This window comes from Colletes latitarsis, chromosome 6 (genome assembly GCF_051014445.1).
Source record: "Colletes latitarsis isolate SP2378_abdomen chromosome 6, iyColLati1, whole genome shotgun sequence".
NCBI lineage: Eukaryota > Metazoa > Arthropoda > Insecta > Hymenoptera > Colletidae > Colletes > Colletes latitarsis.
In genome coordinates this window covers 9,434,673-9,456,520 of record NC_135139.1, presented here as the reverse complement: position 1 = coordinate 9,456,520, position 21,848 = coordinate 9,434,673, and the positions used below count along the sequence as shown (strand labels likewise).

Here is a 21,848-nt window from a genome sequence, read left to right as displayed (position 1 = left end):
GATCATGGAGGATCGATGGTGGAGGCTCCATTGTACATCGATACGTAGTCAATGATTCGGATCACGTTCCAAGAATCGAAACGAAATTAATCGAAGCGATTTTCTCGTGGCGATCGTTACTCCGGCACGTCCGGCGGATATTACGTATATCGCTTCATAAGGTGCATGTTGTACAATTAATACTGGCCATATTTTCCTTCGGTTTCGAGAGACGTATTACGCGAACGAATTGCCATCTCAATTGCTGGGGTATGGGGTAACAGGAAATCCTCCCTTCGTCATTTCTTTCCACTGCTGGCATATTATTCAATACGAATCTTCCGATAGATCGACCAGAAATACACCGATGAACGGATCAATTAATAATTTCTATCTAAATGCAAAGTGACGAGATTTTAAACCGTGATAGAAATAGTATTAACCCCTAAGGGGCTGCCTCTAAATATGTCAATGTAGTTATTTGAAAAATGTAATATTCCATTAGTTCGTTATTTTTTAAATGTTTTAAAGGAAAATTGATTTCCATTTGCCAGTTTGATAACAATCAATATTAAATAAAATAATTCAGTTGAGATTGAGAGTCCACTTAAGGGTTAAAAACTCTACGAACTTTTTGTGCAACGTAAGCAAAGTCGTGATAGAGTAAAAGTATTGGAAAATGTTTTTGGTTAAAAAAAAAATTAATTTAATAACTCCATTATATAATATTAAATACGAAGGCACAATTTAGAAATATGTAATGTTAGAGATCACGCAAATACACACTATTTTTAACTCAAATGACTAACACTGACGAATAATAATTGTACCAAACGCTAGACGTGTCACCAACGCGACGGTTTCTGAAACTGGAACCGTGGCGTTGTGATCGACCAGGACCTAGTCTCAAAATCCCCTCTCCGTTATCCCTACTCGATGACGTTGAAGCATTCTTAGATACACGAAGGTAGGTTGAGCGTTGGAAACTTGTTCTAATGATAATTTTAATTTATAATGGGGAAAAATCTTACAAGGAAACACGTACAGTATTTTATTTTAGGCTTCTCTTTCTAGATTTTTATCAGGAGTCAATTATTTCATAACTAAGGCAAATTCTTGAATTTTAATGACATTTCTAATAATTAAAGTTTTGAGAGGATGCACGGGGAAAAGGAATGTCTGCAAGCATCTGGAAAACGAGATCTTTTTAAGATCGTGGAAAAGTTATGGCGGAACTACCCGTCGCGTATTGGAGCTAGTCTCCCGGGGTGCAGTCGCGATAATAAATATCATTCGAGTCGAGGGGGCCCGTTATCGCGGAATCTAAGCGTGATCATATCTAATAATAATCAGCAACCGTTTTACGACGGTTGCTACACCATAAACACAGCATCCAGCCGGCCAATTAACATTCTGCAACTAAGAAACGCACACGTCCGCGTGACATGCACGCTTCAGGGGAACAAAGAGACAAGGAAACCTAACTTTCGTCGTTCCTGTTCGCGAGTCAGGCAACTGGGAAAATAAGAAAAAAAAGACCAAGATCGTATCTCAAAAAATAACGACCAGAAGTTATGCGAAAGAATTTAATAATGTTTACTTATTTTACTAATCCGGCAATCGGAATTTATAATTCCCTAAGAATTTGTAAAAATAAGCGGAATCTTGAAACTTGGTAGCTCGTATAAGTTTCATTATTTTTACTCCATAAAAATAAAGTATATACTTGAAAGATCGGTAAATATAATCCTCCGGTACAAAGCAACGTACACTTTGTTTTTTAAAATAAAATAATAATAATCGTATGTCCAGAGTGCACTCTCGATTAAAAAGAGATCTTCGTTTCCGGGAAAACGAGTCGTATTTTTCTGAAGATCGCTGGATCGACGCGTCGTTGGATCAGAAACGATCGGCCTCGCGCCTCGTAACGCATGAAACTTTTATCCGCGTGGTTAACTAGTCGCGTCGCGCGGTTTTTCATCGGTTCCGTTGCTTGTTATTAGCGGTCACCGGTGGCATTAGCGCGAGACCGTAATTCCACGTCTGTTCTAGTTACCTTATGTTAAACAGGAGCGAGGGGCAAGAGACGAGGACGGTAATTTGTGATCATTAACCGCGTCCTCGTGGAACCGTTTAATCCGAACGAAATTCCGATTTCCATAACTGGATGAACCGACGATGAAAAAGAGAAGCCAAGGGACGCGTAGCGCGTAAATGCAAAGATCGAAAGTCGTTTGCCGAAACAGGTGCTGCTACCGAACAGATTTATTCGATACTTATTTATGGCTTCGATGCTTATATCGTGTCGAGAAACGTGCATATAGGGAGGGAATACTGACTGTATTAGCATCGTAATTGTCAAACGTTGATCGAGAGGCAACAGACCACCCTGAAGGCCCTAAAAAATAAATTTCTTTCTAGAACTTCTTCATACTTTTAGCTAATAAACGTATTTTTGTATTTATAATTCCTCATGACATAAATGTCTTCCATTATGTTAGATTTTGCGATTAAATTTTCATATTAAGTGGAAGTTGCATTTAGCAAATATCTTCCTTGAAGGTTTAGATATTAATTGTAACTAGACATTCAATCGTTTAATTACATCAACAATGTCTTTAATATTATATATGGAACGATGCAAATGGAGAGTGACGTCATTTTGCCAAAGGGTGGTCGCAAGAAGACGCGTCGTTCGGTTTGTTGCGAGCCTCGCAATTAGCAATAGCCAAAGGTGGCGAAAATTGTACGTTTAATTCGATGGTAGTCGTTAACAGTTCTAATACGATGCGTTGCGCGTCTTATCTTTCGAGAGATCAATAAACCTGCTGCGAAACGGGCCGGGGAAAATTTAATATGCGCTCGATTCGAGTATAATCGTCCTTAATCGTTGTCATAATCGTCTTGCAAAACGACTCTCGCGAGCGTGAGACCTGTAATTTTTACACTACTGAACATTAATCGATGTCATAGAATGTTGTTCTCTTTAGTAACATTTTAATAACACTATGTTGATCTTTTGAAGGGGAAGAGAGGAATACTAAACATTTTATTTTGAAAAAAAAATTATGAAAAGTTGTCATTTGCATTTTTCTAATCGATATTAAGTTTTTCGAGCGAGCGACACTCGTTTTAATTTTTCAAGAGTGAAGTTTAAAGAAACTCTAACTCCTAATCGTTATTTTTTTTAATTAATTAGTTATCTGTGTAATTTACCTCGCAAGTAAAATAAGGAAATGAAAACGGAAGGTCTCGATAAATGAACGAAAACTTCGTACGCGAGATACAAAAAATATTTAATGTATTTCGGAAAATGAGTTTCTTACAACGCAATGTTGGTATCAAATTGTTTTCGTCCCGCGAAATCATAATAAAATAAATAAACACCAGAGGGTACAAACATCGATCCGAAACATGTGTATGTAAAGTATAAATATAAATAAAATAGAAGAATTAAATTCATTGTTCATAAACAACGGTCCTATCGTATGGTAAAGTGATTGAATCCTTTGGAATCACTATTTTTTGATTTTTCATTTACTTCCCTATAATCGCGTTGCTTTTGACGCTTTTTTCGCTGATGCTGAAATTGGTCACCGAAGAAATTCCAAGTCGAAAAGAACTCGTTATTATAAGTCGCTAAAAAAAAAAAAAAAATACTCGTCGACATAATTAATATATTAAAGTATTCCAATCCACAAGCGACAGAGGACCACAAAACTTTAAGGAACTTATAGGAACTTATAGGATCACGTCAACAGATACAAATGTAAATCAACTACAGTGAATAACAACGTGACGATTAAGGACCACTAATACTAAATTAGTTAGTGCACAGAACGAAAACAATTTACAAAATGTTTCATCTATTGCATAGTATAGCTTCAAAAAGTTTACATTACAAGGATAGTTTTCATTTGTCAAATAAAACGTACATGAAATTAATTCTTTAAACGTTTACCATATTTTTTTACTTTTCAATCTGACCACTCCCTTTTAAAAATATTCTTCGTCCAAGCTTATCCAAATCTTGTCCGAACAAACTTCATTGTTAAATACTAACACTACGATCGAGTGAAAATAATAAATTTTACTCTAAACATTCGAGTCTTTGCATAATATTTCGACACCTCCACCATAAACAGAAAAATTAGGCAGATGTCAGTGGAACCTATTGGATTCTCCTTGATCCCTAATTACTCCCCCCCCCCCCCTCCCCCACAACCCTTGCTCTTCCTCACGTCACAACAGCGAGAATTTTTCAACATCCAAGCAAGGACAAACGACAACAAGATTCTCACATACCTAATTGCGTGTGGTCGGAGTTCCACATGATGGACTTGATTGGCAAATCCTTTTCCACCGGCACCGCATCCACAAAGCGATCAAGGCTCGCGAGAACCGGCATGATGGTATATTGTTTATGTTCCTCCCAGTACGACCATTGAACGACCAGTTCGCTGCTAAGCTTATTCCAAGCCAAGTTCTCCACCGCACCGAAAAATTCAACGACACGATAACTCTGACAATCCAACTTGTTCACGTTCCACAGTGACAGCGAAGCGTCGCCCAAGCCACCACCTATGCACAATAAGTCGTTTTCGTGCGGGTGCCAGACCATTGCCTGAAATCATATTAATCATAATCGCGTCTCAACGATACACGTACTCTCCCACTTTTACAATCACCCGTCAATATCTTCGATCAACGCCTGAAATTATATTCAACAACGACCCAACGATGTGGAAATTTACAATTTCCAAAACTATCGATATTTTTATATTCTAAAATAATTTCTTTATATCCCGGTTTGCAAGCAATTTACATTTTCAGGTGAAAATCGGAGGTTGATATTCCTGTTAAAAGGAAACTTACTTTTACTGGTTCGTAATACGTTAGGTCGAAACACACTAGCACGTCTGGCCAAACAATAAGGCGAACGGTCGAATCCATAGCGGACGACACGAGGTATCGATAGTTGCTCGAAAAGCTGAGCTTCAATATTGGCGAGGTGTGCGCAATTGTCGAGTTGACAAGCTCGCCACTTGTCGTCAAATATATCGAGATTAGGCCGTTGCAGCCTCTGCAAAACAAGACACACTTTTCAGAAGCGACCTTATCGCCGTGCAATTTGATCTTCCAACTTTGGAAAGGAGATAGATTGTTTTTGAAATTTTTGAAAACTTCAACAGAAGTGCATCTGAGTGGCAAACAGTACAGTAGTACGGTAATGATTCTTAAAATGAACATGGTTCGTTGGGAGAGATGGAAATGTTCAACTTATCTCGTATGGGGTTCATTTTAAGAATCATTAGTGTACGTTTGTTAGACTGAAATTGCGCCTAAATAAATACTTACACGACAACGTGTTGGTCGTTTTTCGACCAGCAGACACAACGGGCGTAACACTGTGTGTTCATTTCGTTCACGCAGAAGCACTTCTTGCTCCATGTTATCGTTTTCGTCCGTAAGCAGAACACTTTTGTGGAAGACGACAGCGTGCATATGGCTAGCTTGTCACCTGTCAAAATACATTTGCATCTTCGTTTCAATTATTATTTATATTGTGAATAATATAGACCGATGACGGTTGCGACGTATTGAATTTAGAATAGAATTTAAACTATTGCACTTACATGTTACTTGTCTAAGATTATATCTATTTTGATACTTGTCAAAGAATATCTGACAATAAGTTATGAAGTAAAAATTTAATGCAATTACTTCTAGCTTTTAATATAATTATATATGCACGAACGAACCATCGTTACTCCATTTCAGTGCGCAGAGGTTGCTCGATTTCACGTTTTCCAGACATCTCATCTCTTCGGATGTGTAGAGGAGAACTATCGAGTTCCTAGAAGCCGTCGCGATCACGTCTTTCGAGCTCCAATCCATAAAATTGTAATTAGATTCTGGAGAAACAAAGAAAAATTCGATGGTTCGCGCCAGGTTCAGCATTCCTTCCCATATTTTTATTTTACATTCCAATATTCAATATCGAAATTTAACTTTGTACGAGAAAGATCGAATTTCGATAGTTTACTTTTCGAGCATTGCTTTTGTTAAACTAAATCCTTATTTAGAATAAACGGAAAAGTAAATAAATTCTTTACGAATTGAAAAGTACGGTCGAAAGTTGGACTAGAATGTTTTACTTGAGCATCTTAAATGGACGCGTTGAAACGAAGTTTATAGAAATGTTCTAAATGTTTATTTGAATTATTCAATATTGAAATTTAACTTTGTACGAGAAAGATCAAATTTCGATAGTTCACTTTTCGAGCATTGCTTCTGTTAAACTAAATCCTTTTTAGAATAAACGGAAAAGTAAATAAATTCTTTACGAATTGAAAAGTACGGTCGAAAGTTGGACTAGAATGTTTTACTTGAGCATCTTAAATGGACGCGTTGAAACGAAGTTTATAGAAATGTTCTAAATATTTATTTGAATTATTCAATATTGAAATTTAACTTTGTACGAGAAAGATCGAATTTCGATAGTTCACTTTTCGAGCATTGCTTCTGTTAAACTAAATCCTTTTTAGAATAAACGGAAAAGTAAATAAATTCTTTACGAATTGAAAAGTACGGTCGAAAGTTGGACTAGAATGTTTTACTTGAGCATCTTAAATGGACGCGTTGAAACGAAGTTTATAAAAATGTTCTAAATGTTTATTTGAATTATTCAATATTGAAATTTAACTTTGTACGAGAAAGATCGAATTTCGATAGTTCACTTTTCGAGCATTGCTTCTGTTAAACTAAATCCTTTTTAGAATAAACGGAAAAGTAAATAAATTCTTTACGAATTGAAAAGTACGGTCGAAAGTTGGACTAGAATGTTTTACTTGAGCATCTTAAATGGACGCGTTGAAACGAAGTTTATAGAAATGTTCTAAATATTTATTTGAATTATTCAATATTGAAATTTAACTTTGTACGAGAAAGATCGAATTTCGATAGTTCACTTTTCGAGCATTGCTTCTGTTAAACTAAATCCTTTTTAGAATAAACGGAAAAGTAAATAAATTCTTTACGAATTGAAAAGTACGGTCGAAAGTTGGACCAGAATGTCTTATTTGAGCTTCTTAAATGGACGCGTTGAAACGAAATTTATAAAAATGTTCTAAATGTTTATTTGAATTATTCAATATTGAAATTTAACTTTGTACGAGAAAGATCGAATTTCGATAGTTCACTTTTCGAGCATTGCTTCTGTTAAACTAAATCCTTTTTAGAATAAACGGAAAAGTAAATAAATTCTTTACGAATTGAAAAGTACGGTCGAAAGTTGGACCAGAATGTCTTACTTGAGCATCTTAAATGGACGCGTTGAAACGAAGTTTATAGAAATGTTCTAAATGTTTATTTGTATTATTCAATATTGAAATTTAACTTTGTACGAGAAAGATCGAATTTCGATAGTTCACTCTTCGAGCATTGCTTCTGTTAAACTAAATCCTTTTTAGAATAAACGGAAAAGTAAATAAATTCTTTACGAATTGAAAAGTACGGTCGAAAGTTGGACCAGAATGTCTTATTTGAGCTTCTTAAATGGACGCGTTGAAACGAAATTTATAGAAATGTTTTAAATGTTTATTTGAATTCTTACGTAGCGATCTCGCCATTCCAGATACATCTAATATGGAGTCTATAACGTGTATTCCTGGCCTCTTTCGTGGCTTCGCTTTCCACATTCCGTCTGCGATGCATTCCTCGTTCCACAAGTCTTTAGGTAGGCCTGTCAAGTTTCCGTTTAACTTGTTTTCCGGAGATACTTGGTTTCCACGCATCACTCCTTTCTGTCTCAGACCTGGTATAACGTTTTCCTTCACCATTAATCGGTGCATGTTATTCTGTCGCCATTTTTCTGGCAGAGAGTCCATCTGTAGCGTTCATCACAATTTCGCATAATTAATTTCGAGCAAAACTTCTCGATAGAAACGATAAAATAAGGCAATATCTTGGTTACACTACTGGTAAAAGTGAATGAAGAATGTTTCGTTAATGCAGAATCGTTATTTTGCAAAAAGAAAAACATTGTTCTTATGCATAGTTTGCATCTTCTCCAGGAAGAGGCGAAATGCAAACACGAGTTTTGTGGTACGTCAGAGATAACTAGTTCTCGATTCTTCTTCATTTTCTCAAGACGTCACGGGCTTAATTAGAAATAGATTTATCGCTCCTGCGGTAATTACGTTCGATCGATTAGGTGCTTAAACGCGAAAAATTGGAACCGCTAACGATCGACATCGTTGCTCATCGCAACGATCGTTTGTAACATATTCATCGATGAAGAAGGCTCAATGACGCGATATATAATAATAGCGCTTAACAATAACGGGATTTAATACAGATTATGCGTGAAATAACCAGATTAATAAAATAAACAACAGAGTTAAATTCTCAAGGCGAACAAGTGTCAGTAACGCGGCATATTTTACTTCGAAGTTTTAAAAATAATTTACACCTATACTTGTGCAGATTGTGAACAAATTAGTAAGCTTTAAAGCTGTAAAGATTTACGTGAGAATCGTTCGAAAACACCGGATAAATAAATATACTCGGGTTTGGATTTTTTATCAAACAAAGTAATATTTAAATTGACCGAAAGATAGTAGAAGATAACCAAGTGATACATATATTTTCGATTAAAGTAATTTCTATATGAAATTGGCAATATTTCGGACTTATCGTATAATCTAATAAATTTATCTTATAATAACATTCGATTTTAATTCCTCGACTCTTTACTGCTTTAACGATTATTTCTTACGATAATCCGATATAATCGATATCTGTATCGATAGTTTCACCTCTGGTGCGCGGTGATGAAAATGATGCAATTTCTCGAACGCCACGCGATCGTTTCGATTCCTTTCTTGCTTTTGCCTCGACGATATCGATTTGATCGATATCTCGTCGGTGCCATCGATATATCGAATTATGGATAACATTCCGATATAATCGATATCTTTATCAATAGTTCCACCATTAAAATTTTATCTTGAGAGGAGGAATAACTGTAAATCTATGATTCTCGTGATCCTGTGATTCGTTTAACGAACTCGTCGATTTCCTCGTCCAGTTTTGCCATGAAAGCAAGCCGTGTTACGCAATTATGGTTGTAAATCGCGTCACGGAACGTTGTACATCAATGAAACTATTCGTAACGATCTATTAGGACGATCGTGATCAACCTGTGTTTATATTAAATTAAACTACAAATTTGTTCCACGACAAAAATTGCAAGAAATAAATTTAATTTTTAACAAACTTCGTTTCTAATTTATTTCATTTTTCTTCTACTTTATTCTATCTTACAGGGTGTCCGCGTCGTTACTAACCAGCATTTAAATAAATACTTTTTTCAGGAGCACTTTTGCAATGAAAGGAATTCTTATTTCGAATTCAGCATTTATTAAGTATAAATATCTTGCCAGTTAGGCAATTAAAGTACTGTTGCACCGTGTTTAGGGTACCCAATTGGTATTTATCCAGTTCTCTAGTCGATGCTCGAGACTATCAAGCTCCAAGCTTCGAAACGATTCGAATCTTCGTACACGTAAAAAGTTGAAATTATTTCAAAGTTGAGATTCCAATATCGGTAAATAAGAGTAAAATAAACCGTGCTTGTCGGATGTCAAGCAATGAGGTAGCGTAACAGGCTCGCCTACGAGGACAGGCGCAAAAAAAGGACGAAAGGCGAAGGAAACGCGAACGATGTTACTATATCCCCGTTAGATATTATAGTAATGGTGAACGTTATACGCAGGAAATTAATATATCCTGAGAACACCTACCGATGATTTTCAGATTCGCGTTTAATTACGATTCTTCTTCGTTTTTTTCTCAACTTTCTCTTTGTCACGATGGCACCAGAACGCAGCCAAGGTGCATCGATTATGAGAAACGAATATCAATGATCCAATTAAAAGAGTTTCTTTACATATTTGTTTTCACAGTGCATGAATGGAAGGAACTAATTAGTTTCGCTTTGTTTAAGGAAAATGGTAATTTCAGAACCGTATAGATAACGAAAGCATAGTTTCAGATTTATGGAGCAAGGTTTATGGTACGAATAACGCCAAAGTAAAGCTTACCAGAAAATATGAACTTATAAGAATAACAAATAGAGATTCGAATCTATTTCCATATTGCAACAGTAAAATAATTATCTTGGGACGTACTATACAACTTGACACATTATACATCCGTGTGTGCATCTATTTATAACGATTAATACAACGAATGATATTTTTTTCGGATGAATCTCACGAATTGGCAAAAACTTGGAAGATTCTCGTTTGCATAAAGGAGATAAATGTTTATTAACAAAGTATCAGCCCACGGAAAGTCATAGGAACAACTTTATTAGGTATCGATAGTAATTTCGAACTTCCAATCGACCATCGAGCCGGGCCAATTACACGTTATTCTATAGTTCTGGAATTCATGTAGAATGGGAGAGGTGATTTGATGCGATGTTTCCAGAACAGAAGTTCTTTTTTCCGGACTATTTTCCCGACGTCTGAGAACAGTAATTTCCGCAAGGCGAGTTATTTCCCCGCCATGATTTCGATCTTATCTCTATCGATTATCGAAGATTACATACTCCCATCGATAAACACGAACGAGATCATGCCCACATCCGGACGGCCTTTATGCTAATTCGACGCTTGACGCATGCACGTTGTTCCAACTACCGTTCAGGAACTTTTGACGCGCGATTAAACATTTCTTAATATGTACTTTCAACGACTGTCGACTCGTAAATCAATAGTTTAATAGAATTCGTAGAAATTAGTATTCTGGTTAAAATAATGGACTGTTCAAATAGGAATATAGCCAAATTAAACTGATTAAAAATCTCAAAGAACCGCTTAAGCCTTCTTTCAAACCACCTAGTCGCAGTAAAATGTATTTACGACGTTTTGTTTCGATAAATTATCGAAAGAGATAATTAAAATGAAACGTTCGACTGCGAATGTTGGCCAACTGAACTCGTAAAATATGAAGGAACCGTGCTAGAAAATCTCGAAATAATCCAACGTGGCTGTGTAAAAAGTAACTAATTTGAAAGTAATTTACTCACGAAGAATATTAATCATACCTGGTCAAACACATCGAGCTCGTTCTCCTTTTCTGAGTCGTGTGGACGCTTTTTCGTAAGATTGTAGTTCGCCGCATCGAAGTTGTATTTGCCTCTTTGCACTATGAATCTGTCTTCCGAGTAATTCTTTTTTCTGGCAATACGCGTAAAGACGGGACGGTAAGTGGCGGCTGGTAACTTTGCGTCTTTCTGAAAAATATAAAAACAACGTTTCAATTAGTGAAAAATGTTGCGAAGCGTAAAATAAAAATTCGAATAGCGTTTGGAGCCACGCAAAATTTCAACTATTGCACATTGTGTACACGTTTATAAGAACCTCTGTTATTCATTCACTTATATAGTTATCGAATAGTTCATCGACAATTTCTGTCTTTTCTGTCAATAAATAGTTTTTGAGCATTAAGATAACCTCGACTGTCCAAATCCTAATGCCGTTGTGAATTTAGAAAATTGGACAACAAAGGGGCCAGTTTTGAAATAATCTCCCATACAATTTAGAGTATTTACATTAGGTGACTTGGGCTACAATTAAAGTGGATTTTATTTTCTATTGTTTTTGGTACGAATAATTATTTCGAAAAAAAATATGTATCCGATTGTTTCGACAAGAAAGAGACGAACAAGTTACCATTTCGTCGAAAATTAAAACGACATTAAAGACATCGTTGCTAGAATTAAATATGACGCTAATGAAATATGAGGATTATAACTTCCAGAATCCGGACTTGGATTTTCGAACGTGCAAACCTGTATTTATTAGTCTCGGTGCACCGTGGCGTTCGAGTCTTATCGCGAGAAATTCCTATAAATACGCCTGGGCCCTTCTTCTGCTGCACGAACGGCCACAAGCAACGCGCTTCTGCCTGGATTTCCGGGACGATACTTTAAACGGGAAAGCAGAAAGGTGGCATCCTAATTCCGAGTTACGATGGCGTTCCCTCGAGGCCGTTCTCTCGGCCGTAACGGTGAACGATCGTCCATTTAAATCGTCCGTATCGCGATTTATTGCTCTTTGCTCCTGGTTCTACGTCATTCCGTTTCTTGCGAGGACCGTTCCTATAATTGGTAACGTGCAGTCGCCTTTTTTCCTCCCCGGAGAAGCTCCGGTAAATTTCAACTAGCTCTCCGAATCGATAAACACCCCTCGTTCCAACCCAACGGCGAAATTGGTAATTTAAAAAAACATTAACCATGTTGGTACAAAAAAAAAATACAAAATTAGATTCTTGTTTCAATAGTTGATGAGCTTGACTATAGCGTTTACAAATAGGGGGTGCAATTTCACACGGAGGGATTGACAAATGGAATTCTCAAGATAAAGTCAAAGAAAATTAATATTAACCAATGTTAGTATAGGAAAAATACAAAATTAGATTCTTGTTTTAATAGTTGATGAGCTTGACTATAGCGTTTACAAATAGGGGGTGCAATTTCACACGGAGGGATTGACAAATGGAATTCTCAAGATAAAGTCAAAGAAAATTAATATTAACCAATGTTAGTATAGGAAAAATACAAAATTAGATTCTTGTTTTAATAGTTGACGAGATTGACTGTTGCGTCTACAAATGGAGGTTTCAATTTCATACGAAGGAATTATAAAATGTAATTTTCAAGACACGTCGAAGAAAATTAATCTGCATAAGGGTTGGGAATCTTTAAAAAATTGTAAAAATAAGAACGGCAATTTTAGTTTTCATAAGAAAAAATGAGGGAAGCAGGATATAGCATGACCACTATATTACGAAATTTTCAATAGTCTAAAAACAAAGTTGTTATATATAAATACTTTTTATTAAATCGCATGCATCAAAAATATCAAAAATATCGACGAAGCGAAATTAAATTTCAAACTATTTGAATCGACAAGAAGCAAATTGCTAATTTTGTTAATTTTTATTGTTCTGTATACTTTGGACTACGTTATCTAACAATACTTCATTTAAATAAGTACTGCAATCGAACCAGTAGCTTTGAATATCCCCACTAAATTTTGTTCGAATTAAACAAATATCACCTAACATCGAATAACAAATATGAAACCCAATAATTCCTTTGCAACGTGCATATTGGAAACATGGTCGATCGAAATTAAAAAATTTGTATTTTATAAATATTTTGTCAGGCGAAATACATCGTTTGTACGAGTGTGAAGGGTAAGTATAATGGGAGAAGGGTCGTGTACAGATCTCGAGTTCGAAGGAATCCTGCGTGTAGCAACCCCTTCAGCACCTTGCAACAGGAGATTCCAGCGTAAATATTGGTCAGACAGGTTTAGTAACGTGGTCTAGACAAAACTTCAACAGTGGCCGGTCATCTTCGCTGGGGGTCCTCTGTGTTTCCGACGCCTGTGGGAAAATCTTACAGAATTTTCTATCGCGCATTCTAAGGCAGCTGCTTGGTATTTTTAGAGCTTAGCTTCATGCAAATGGGACGTTAGGTGGCTCGATTTATTGGCGTCACGTTGCTGAGGACTGAAAATATCGGAAGCGTTCGTGGGACACGATTTGAGCCTCAGCCATCTAAACCAGTAGACGTTAACAACGCTTGGAGACTAAGAAAATGCGCAATAAGTTTCATCGAGCAATTATCCAGGAGCAAAGCGTGCACCTGACCATCCTTTTACACGATTTCACAGCTGCAATAGATCCATTCGCAATTACACAAATTATGGCTGATGCCTGAAACGATTCCGATCGAACCAATATTGATAACGATGAAAACGCTACGTCGTAAAATCGTAGATCAACGCTGATTCGATTTTCGTGCGAACAAACCTTTTAATTACTCGAATAGAAATTTTCTTGGTAAACAAACAGAAACACTCAACGCGCGTTTTACGAGCAGGTTCACCGGACAAGTTACCGTGGGCGCTCGACGATTGATTTACTCGGACATAAAAGAAGATAACTCATCGTTAGAATCGACTGTACTGCGCGGAGATGACTTGCTGGCTAAGCAGACTGATTGGCTGCACCGTAATAGCGCCGCCTTTGCTCCGCACACTACACTACAATTCGTAAACGTATCGAGACATAGTACGGATAGAGTCACGACGACATTGGCGTAGGCTCAAAATATCGGCTGTAAATATTATATGGCGGTAATAATTTTGAAGAGGAAAACAATAACGAGACATCTTTCCACGGAATTAACAATCCAAATTATACTAGCCACAATGTTCAATATGTTCTATTACGAGTTGCAAATGTAAAGGAATGAAAGTCAAACTTGTCGACGATCAAGTGAATTTCTAAGATATAAGAATTATCTTTGGTTGAAAGTAGTTTTGTTTTAATCCTGTATGGGCCAAATGTTTTTCTTAAATATAAACTTGCATTTACTTTGATATTTCAGGTTCCTGTCAACCGTCATCAATATTGTTATTGGTTATCTCAGAGCCATTATATATTAGGTGTAGAGCTTTGCTTTCGCCGTTTTTCCCCGAAATCTCTCGGCTTCAACTCTTATGGTATCCAATTTTCATTCAATGAATCATTCCAATGGCTTTGAGGCGTCTTGTAATAGCTTGTTGAGTCACTCCCAATGATCGTACCAATTCTTCTTAAGTTTGACACGAGTCGTGATCAAGTAATGCCTCCAATTCTACATCTTCGAAAACCTTCTCTCTTCCACCGATATGCCGAGAATAACTACGATACAGACACAAAGGTGTATTTTTTAGTGAATAAACATTCGAGTAGATGCTAAAATTTTTTAACGAAATTAAAAAATTTCAAATCGTTCTAAAAAAATTATTTTCAGTTGCGAGGGTCAATTGCAATCACTTTTGGTGAATACACATACCCCCGAATTCCTACGCACTTTTGAGAAAAAAATTCTTTACCGAAAATATACTGTGTGGTCGGAAATGTTTCTATAACTTTTTAACAAAGCCTCAATCAACAAATTAGTATCCTTGATTTTCGTCTTATTTTGGCCTCTAGAATCGCCCATTAAAATTTTTCCCAGGGGTGGCCGAACGCCCTGTATATTGTTATATAAAGTATACCTTTGTTATATGAAATATATAACTCTGAAAGGTGCAATCATCTTGTCTGTGTCGGATTATGTCTTTCTCTCCTAACTAGGAAACCTCATTGAAATAACGTCAACCTATGTTATGTCTACATATTTGTAGAAGATACGTTTTATATATCACTAAAAATTGTCACGCTAACACAAGAAAATGAAGATAGCACGCGTGTGCTATCATTTTGTCTGAAAATGTATTATCATGCGACCTGAAAGTTACATGAGCCCATAAAGGATTAACGAAATATGGGAAAGACACTCTGGTTATTGAAACGAGAGTCGAAGGTGACGTCGATGGTCTCGTTGGAGCGTTTTCATCAAGCTGTGCATGCTGTCGAGCGCGACTCTTATCAAAGGGTCGGTGAATGAAATAAAGTCGTCGTCGCTGGCGTCGTCGTCGAGCGTATTTTCCGCTCGTGAGTGCCCCGCGGCGTTAAACACGCGATGACGTTAAGGAAGCAAAGGAGAGCCTTGGGCCCATCGCGGCGCGCCGCGGCGAACCCATCGGGCCATTAAATGTTGTACGCCCGGTAATTTATGGAGTGCGAGAGAAGAAACGTAACCACCATCTCTGTCCAAAGGTACACATAATGCGACCCGGCGCGTCGCATAAGAGCCGTCCTCTCCTCCTCTCTGCAACCCCCTCGCGCATCAGGCATTTGCATAAAGCTGTACACGGAGACGGTCACCAGAAGGAAAGGGCGCCCGGAGATTAAACGTCCGAGATTTCGCCGGACGTTGGGGCTCTTGCACGCTACTCGCGCGGAAAATCCGACCGGAATACTAGCTTATCCATTTAAGACACGATCCTTCATCCGCACCTTCCATATTTCCCCTCCTTTCCCATTTTTACTACACCAAGACACCCTTTATTCGCGATTGTTCCTCGATGGAACGGTTAAAAATTAAAATTAAACGCCATTAGGAGGCTATTGCCAAGACTGTCACCTATTCGACCTTTTTGATAAAAAAAATACTGTACATGTTTATAAGATGAATAAATATTTTGTATTTATTGAATGCTAATTAGTACTAGATACATATTTCTAGAATATTCGTTAAGTATGTATATAAGACTACAAATCCTGTAACACAGAGAGCCGTAAACCTTTAAGAGCAAAACACATACATCGATCTGAGTCAATTTATTCTTTTAAAAACCCAAGAAAATATATCTGCAAAATTTCAGTACAAAACAGCCTACCTATCATTTAAAAAAATATCACAAAAAAGGCTGAAAAAATAACAGTCTAGACAGCAATACCCTCTCAAACGCCATCTTGGTAGTCATTGCATGTACGTTAACCCTCAAATTGTCCACGTAAACGAAGCTTTGTTTTTGGACAATTGTAGACTACGTAATTTAAAATTTGTCTCAGTACTTATTTTCGTAACCTCCCTAAAATCCATGAATTTTATTCAATGTTTTGACTTGAAAATTAATTGTTTTAATTCCATAGTGTCAATACTTCAATGCACTTTTAATTATTAGGTCGAATTTTTACTATTACAAATTCATTATTACTCTGTAAATATGACGATGAACCATCACTAAAAAATAAATGTCTTTTGTTCTATACTCGACACAAAAACATTTACTCCATAATTTTTCTTCCTACGAAGAATAGCTTGAACCCAGGGGTAAATAAACTTCAATTATCCCTGAACCGTTAAGGGTCGAAACAAAACAATCAACAGCAGATTATCTTTCCTAGTTTTCACCGTTTCCTAGACCCCTGCACTACGAGTTTCTTGAATAACGTTCGTGTCAAGTAAAATAATCCAGACTCGCGATAAACCGTAACAGTTTATGAAAGAACGTAATAAAATACAAGGTGGACAGTGCCCTAAGTACAATTACCATTATCAACCTAGAAGACAAGTGAAAGATAGCGAAATTCCAGTTAAACTGGTACAGACGCAAGTAGCATATCTTGGTGGAATCGTTGATTAAAGTCAACTACTATCGGCTGATACGAGCCGAGGATCAAAAGTCGAGGAACGCAGAAGAAGCCCAGAGATGCAGAGAGGGAAATTATTGTCTGGCTTTTCCTTGGATTTTTTAGCCCGTTTCGGACAACACTTCGTCCTTTTGAGCGTCTTCCTCTTCCCACGGTCCTACGTAATATCAGCTGGAACCGGTTAGCAGATGACATCGTGCACGCACACCGCATCGCGTCGCGACGCGTACGCGTCGCATGCACGAACTTGTTTCAGGCGCCTTTCTTCCTTCTCGAGGTACACTGCACCACCTGCAGCTCGATTCCACTGGGTCAACCTCGCAGGGGGTCCTCCTCGAGAAGGGGTTGCACCGTGTCGTTCCAAAGGATCGCACAATGGCGAAACGAGGAACGAAGGGACAGCAACAGCCACGCAAGGTTCTTAAAAAGTTGATGTCCTCCGTGACGGAACACGGAAAGGCCATCACCCGGGATCCTACAGCCTTTTCTGCGTTCCGACTTCCGAGGGTCGTTGTTTCCTTTATTCCATGCTCCTCCAGTCACCTTTCATTCCGGGATATTAGCAAAATACCACCAAACACCGTCCTTTTAAATTCTTTTTAAAACACAACATAATATTTGCACTCTGGCAAAACGAACAAGAATATTTCATCCATATTTTCTTTTATCGTTCGAAGGAGTAAAATCCAAAGTAGGAAAAGTAAATAGTTCCTTACTCAAACATCGCAAGTTATTAAGCTTTTGTACTCCAAAAATTGATTTTAATAGAAATAACTCTCGAATGTAGTTTTGTGACATATTTTAAAGAATATTAAAATTGTCTTTTTTGTAATTTAAAATATTTGTAATTTAAAATTTCTTTATTTGTTTCGTTAATTAGGTTTGTGTTATTATACACGGTGTTCAGTCACCCCTGGGGAAAACTTTAATGGGAGATTCTAGACGAGAAAATAAGACGAAAATCAAGAATACCAATTTGTTGATTGAGGTTTCGTTAAAAAGTTATTAACGTTCAAAGTTCCGCCTGTAAAACGGTAATTTGTCGTTCACCAAAATGATTATGATTGACTCCTGCAACCAAAAATAATTGTTTTAGAATGATTTGAAATTTTTTAATAACTTTTTAGAAATTTATCTCCCATTAAAATTTTTCCCTGGAATGGCTGAACACCCTATATATGAACCTTAAATCGAGTTGTGGTAGATATTACGAATGTCGTCATTGGAGTGCAAAGGGTTCAAAACATTGGAAAGGTGTAAACGGACGAATTTTATATTTCTCATGGCGAATTTCACTTGAATTTGTTTAAATCGTACATTGAAAAATGAGTTTAAGAAGGATAAGTTGTAGCAGAAAAATATATTTTCTCTATATTTATTAGCAATTCATTTAGTAGGAAACAATTTCGAGGGACGAGAGTTTGGGAAAATCGTGTTTGGGGGCAATGTTTACTTTGATCCTGTCAGAAAATGGCTGTTGCGTATTTATGAATAATTCAACCGCGCCGGTATCGCGTATACAGGAGAAACAAATTAATGGCATAAACGTAGCTCGCGCATGTTGTACTCTTCATTCCGGAACGTCAAACACTCTGCATATGCATCGACGGTTACATACACAGGTGCAGTCGTACACGCGAAGCGGAAATCTCTGATCTAAATATCAAAGATGCCGACTCTGCGATTCGTTGCCTCCGCTAAATGTTTTTTCCCCGACGAACGAATTAAAAAAAACGCGTACGCGTACGATGCACTGTCAGCGTGCATGTCAACAGTTTTGCATTTGGTAATTACAGTTTTCATTTTTATAGCATATCGTCTGCTTTCTATCTTTCTTTTTCTAATTATCACCGAACTATGCAAATGGTTACTTTATAAAACCTTTCCAGTTTTTATTGTTTACATAATAAAATTAATCCTTTAAAACGTTTACGCTGTTTATCTTTGCTTGGAAAACCTTAAAATAAGCGATTTATAAATACATAAATTTCTATGAGTCTGGGTTATGTCTGGATTAGGGCTTAACGCTTTTTCAGATCATCACAGGTCTAAAAATAAAAATAAAAATTTCCAAAAATGTTGTTTCTCGTTTAAAATATCATTAAATTCTAAAGGATTTCTAACTCGAAATATTTTCCAGCCCTACTTTCCACGCTTTAAAAGCAACGTTCTCTAATTTCCAGATACTTATCTGTAATATTATTCGGTTCTGTCGCATCAGAGGGACGAGTAGAAGACGTATGGACGTGATTAATCTAAAACTTGAAAAAACAAATCGCACGTACGGCCGTCGATATCGGTAGCACGTTCGTAGGAACAGGTTGTTCCGCTCGCGAATCAGAATATTGGCCTGTAATACAGATATTGAGTTCACGCACAGCGGGCGTGGATGGAAAAATCGGTTGAAAAGAAACGGTGGCTAATGAATTAGTGCTGTCTGTATCGGAACGGTCGTGCCTACGTGCGACAAATTATGCTGATCGTATCGTAAAATTCTAAGGAAACGGCTAAATGCTTATTAGAGCCACATACGCAGGCGTAGGTGTAATATATCACCAAGTGAACCGTAACGACATTTATGTTTTCATACTTCTAACGATCAAAGTCATCATTTTTATCGTTTTACGATGGCATTCTTGTGGCAACTGGGTCAACCAGCAGCGAAACAAAGTATCAGTTGTTTGTGGCTGGGTTTGTCGGGCCCTTGTGTCACAACCTCCGCAGATCAATTAACGTTTCAGGTAATTACATGGTCACCGATCTTAACGAGGGCTCGCCTTACTGGATCGTCGATCGTTGTTCGCGATAACAAGACAATAGTTCACCTAAGAGTGAATCGGAATAGTAGAACGCGCGAAATTTGCCAACAAACGAAGTCAAACGGTTCAAATCATTTCCCACGCTAGGTGGATTTCAAAGTGTTAGTATACAATCGTTGCTAAAGATAGCCTAAAATTTTCCAACGGAATCAAACCTACGGTTAATATAAAGAAACAAACGTTAGGACGATGCTCAACGTACGGCTACTGATTTTCATGTTTCTTAAATTGTTCTTTAAATTCCAACACAAAATGTGTGGAATTCCTCGATGCACCTGTATAGTGATATTTTAAAGCGTTTGTTACAGACTGATTCGAATGACCTGAATTTAAAGTAGTTTAGTCCAGTTCGACGTTCTGGAATTTGCACAACTAAATTGTTCTTTAAAGTCCAACGCAAAATGGAGTCTCTGGATGTCATTTTCGATGCACCTGTACGGTGACGTTTTAAGGCGTTCGATACAGATTGATTCGAACGGCCCGAGTGTAAGATTCGATCGAACTGGTGTAACTCGTTGGAGAAGTTTGATTTGAGACCGAAATTGCGCGATAGTCAAAGCATCAACGTGGTAGTTTCTCCGACTTAGGCCATGGGCAATCTAGTCTAGCCACGACGGAGCGTGTGTGTGACACAATACAAGAACAACATCGATCTCCCTCCACTTTCGACACCGGTTACAACCGAGACATTAGATCGTACGTTAGACACGACGATTGGCTCCCGTTGAACGCGAAGAGGTTGGGCCCAGGTGGGCCATCAGGTTCGCAGGGGGGATCCAGGATGCGATTGGCAGCAGGGAAAGCAACGGAAGAAGGGGGCAACCTGGCTTGGCAGCCTCAGTACGATCGTCGTATTGCATCAGGGAGTACAACGAAAGAGGAGGATTGCTTCTACTCCGTGCGACATGTTCGAACGGTGGAAGATCTCTTCGAAAGATACAAGAAATGGTAAGCAACGCGAAAACTCGGAATATTACGATCCTACGGGTGGAGAATTCACCTACATCGAATCGAGCCTCGAGAGATTCTTGGGTGAATTCTCGAGCAACGATCGAAAGGATGAAAATTTGAACAGAATCGAAGAGAATGGACAAGCATCGAGTAAATTGAATTATAATATGGTTTCTTGGTTATATCCAGGTATGGTAAAAAATGTTCCAGCGATTCTTAAGGTGCGAGCTCTGCGAGGCCCAATGAAACTAGATACTGCAGATCGTGGCAATTTTGCAGCAGTTAACTATTCGCGTAACGACGCACGGTTATGCAAACGTTTCGAGGCAAGAATGCTTAAGAAACAAATACGCATTCCGTGGAAATCTTTCACAATGAATTCGCTCCGTTGCCGCGAGCTCGCCATGGATTGGCAATTCCAATCATTCAGAAACGAGAATTTAAGAAGGGAAATCGAGAGTTTTTCAACTCAGATCCTATGTTTCTTATCGTTCTATTTTACGGTAGTATTAGATGTGTTTAGGACTTTGGTGGAACATGATAATAAGAAACTTTTCTTATCTCTCTATATTTAATTAAAGGGGTATATGGATTCTTTAGTATCGATAACAATACCTACATAATTTATACGAAATTTCTGTATTTAGTTTCTTCTATACGAAATGAGTCCACGTAACGTTGAGGGAGTATTCTAGTGTGAATCTCTGAAAAAATCGAGTTCTTTGTTTTTGTATTTTCATAAAGGATATAATTTGAAAAATATATCTGTAAAACTTTATGCCTAAACTCCTAAAATTATCGTTAAGTTATGAGTATATAAAGAACGCGATGGTCAACATCATCGTTACAGAGATACGAAACTTTAAAAGCGCTTTTCTCGAAACTATGTTTATTAGAACGGTGTCACATTCAGTACAAAATTGGTATTAATTATCGACTATTTTCACGTGTTTTCATTCCAAACAAAATTGCCAGAATAGTGGACGA

At 37.4% G+C, this 21,848-nt stretch overlaps 1 protein-coding gene across 1 annotated transcript in view; it reads right to left on the bottom strand.

Moving 5' to 3' along the window:
- Positions 1-3,341: 3,341 nt before the first annotated feature.
- Positions 3,342-21,848, bottom strand: part of LOC143343018 (protein cortex) — a 202,418-nt gene continuing 183,911 nt past the window's right edge. The window contains exons 2-8 of the mRNA XM_076767486.1: positions 11,096-11,284; positions 7,595-7,868; positions 5,742-5,894; positions 5,338-5,500; positions 4,855-5,062; positions 4,285-4,603; positions 3,342-3,618 (exon numbers count right to left, since the gene is read on the bottom strand). Coding sequence (XP_076623601.1) covers positions 3,461-3,618; positions 4,285-4,603; positions 4,855-5,062; positions 5,338-5,500; positions 5,742-5,894; positions 7,595-7,868; positions 11,096-11,284 — 1,464 coding nt within the window. The 3' untranslated portion in view covers positions 3,342-3,460. The remainder of the gene's footprint in view (positions 3,619-4,284; positions 4,604-4,854; positions 5,063-5,337; positions 5,501-5,741; positions 5,895-7,594; positions 7,869-11,095; positions 11,285-21,848) is intronic.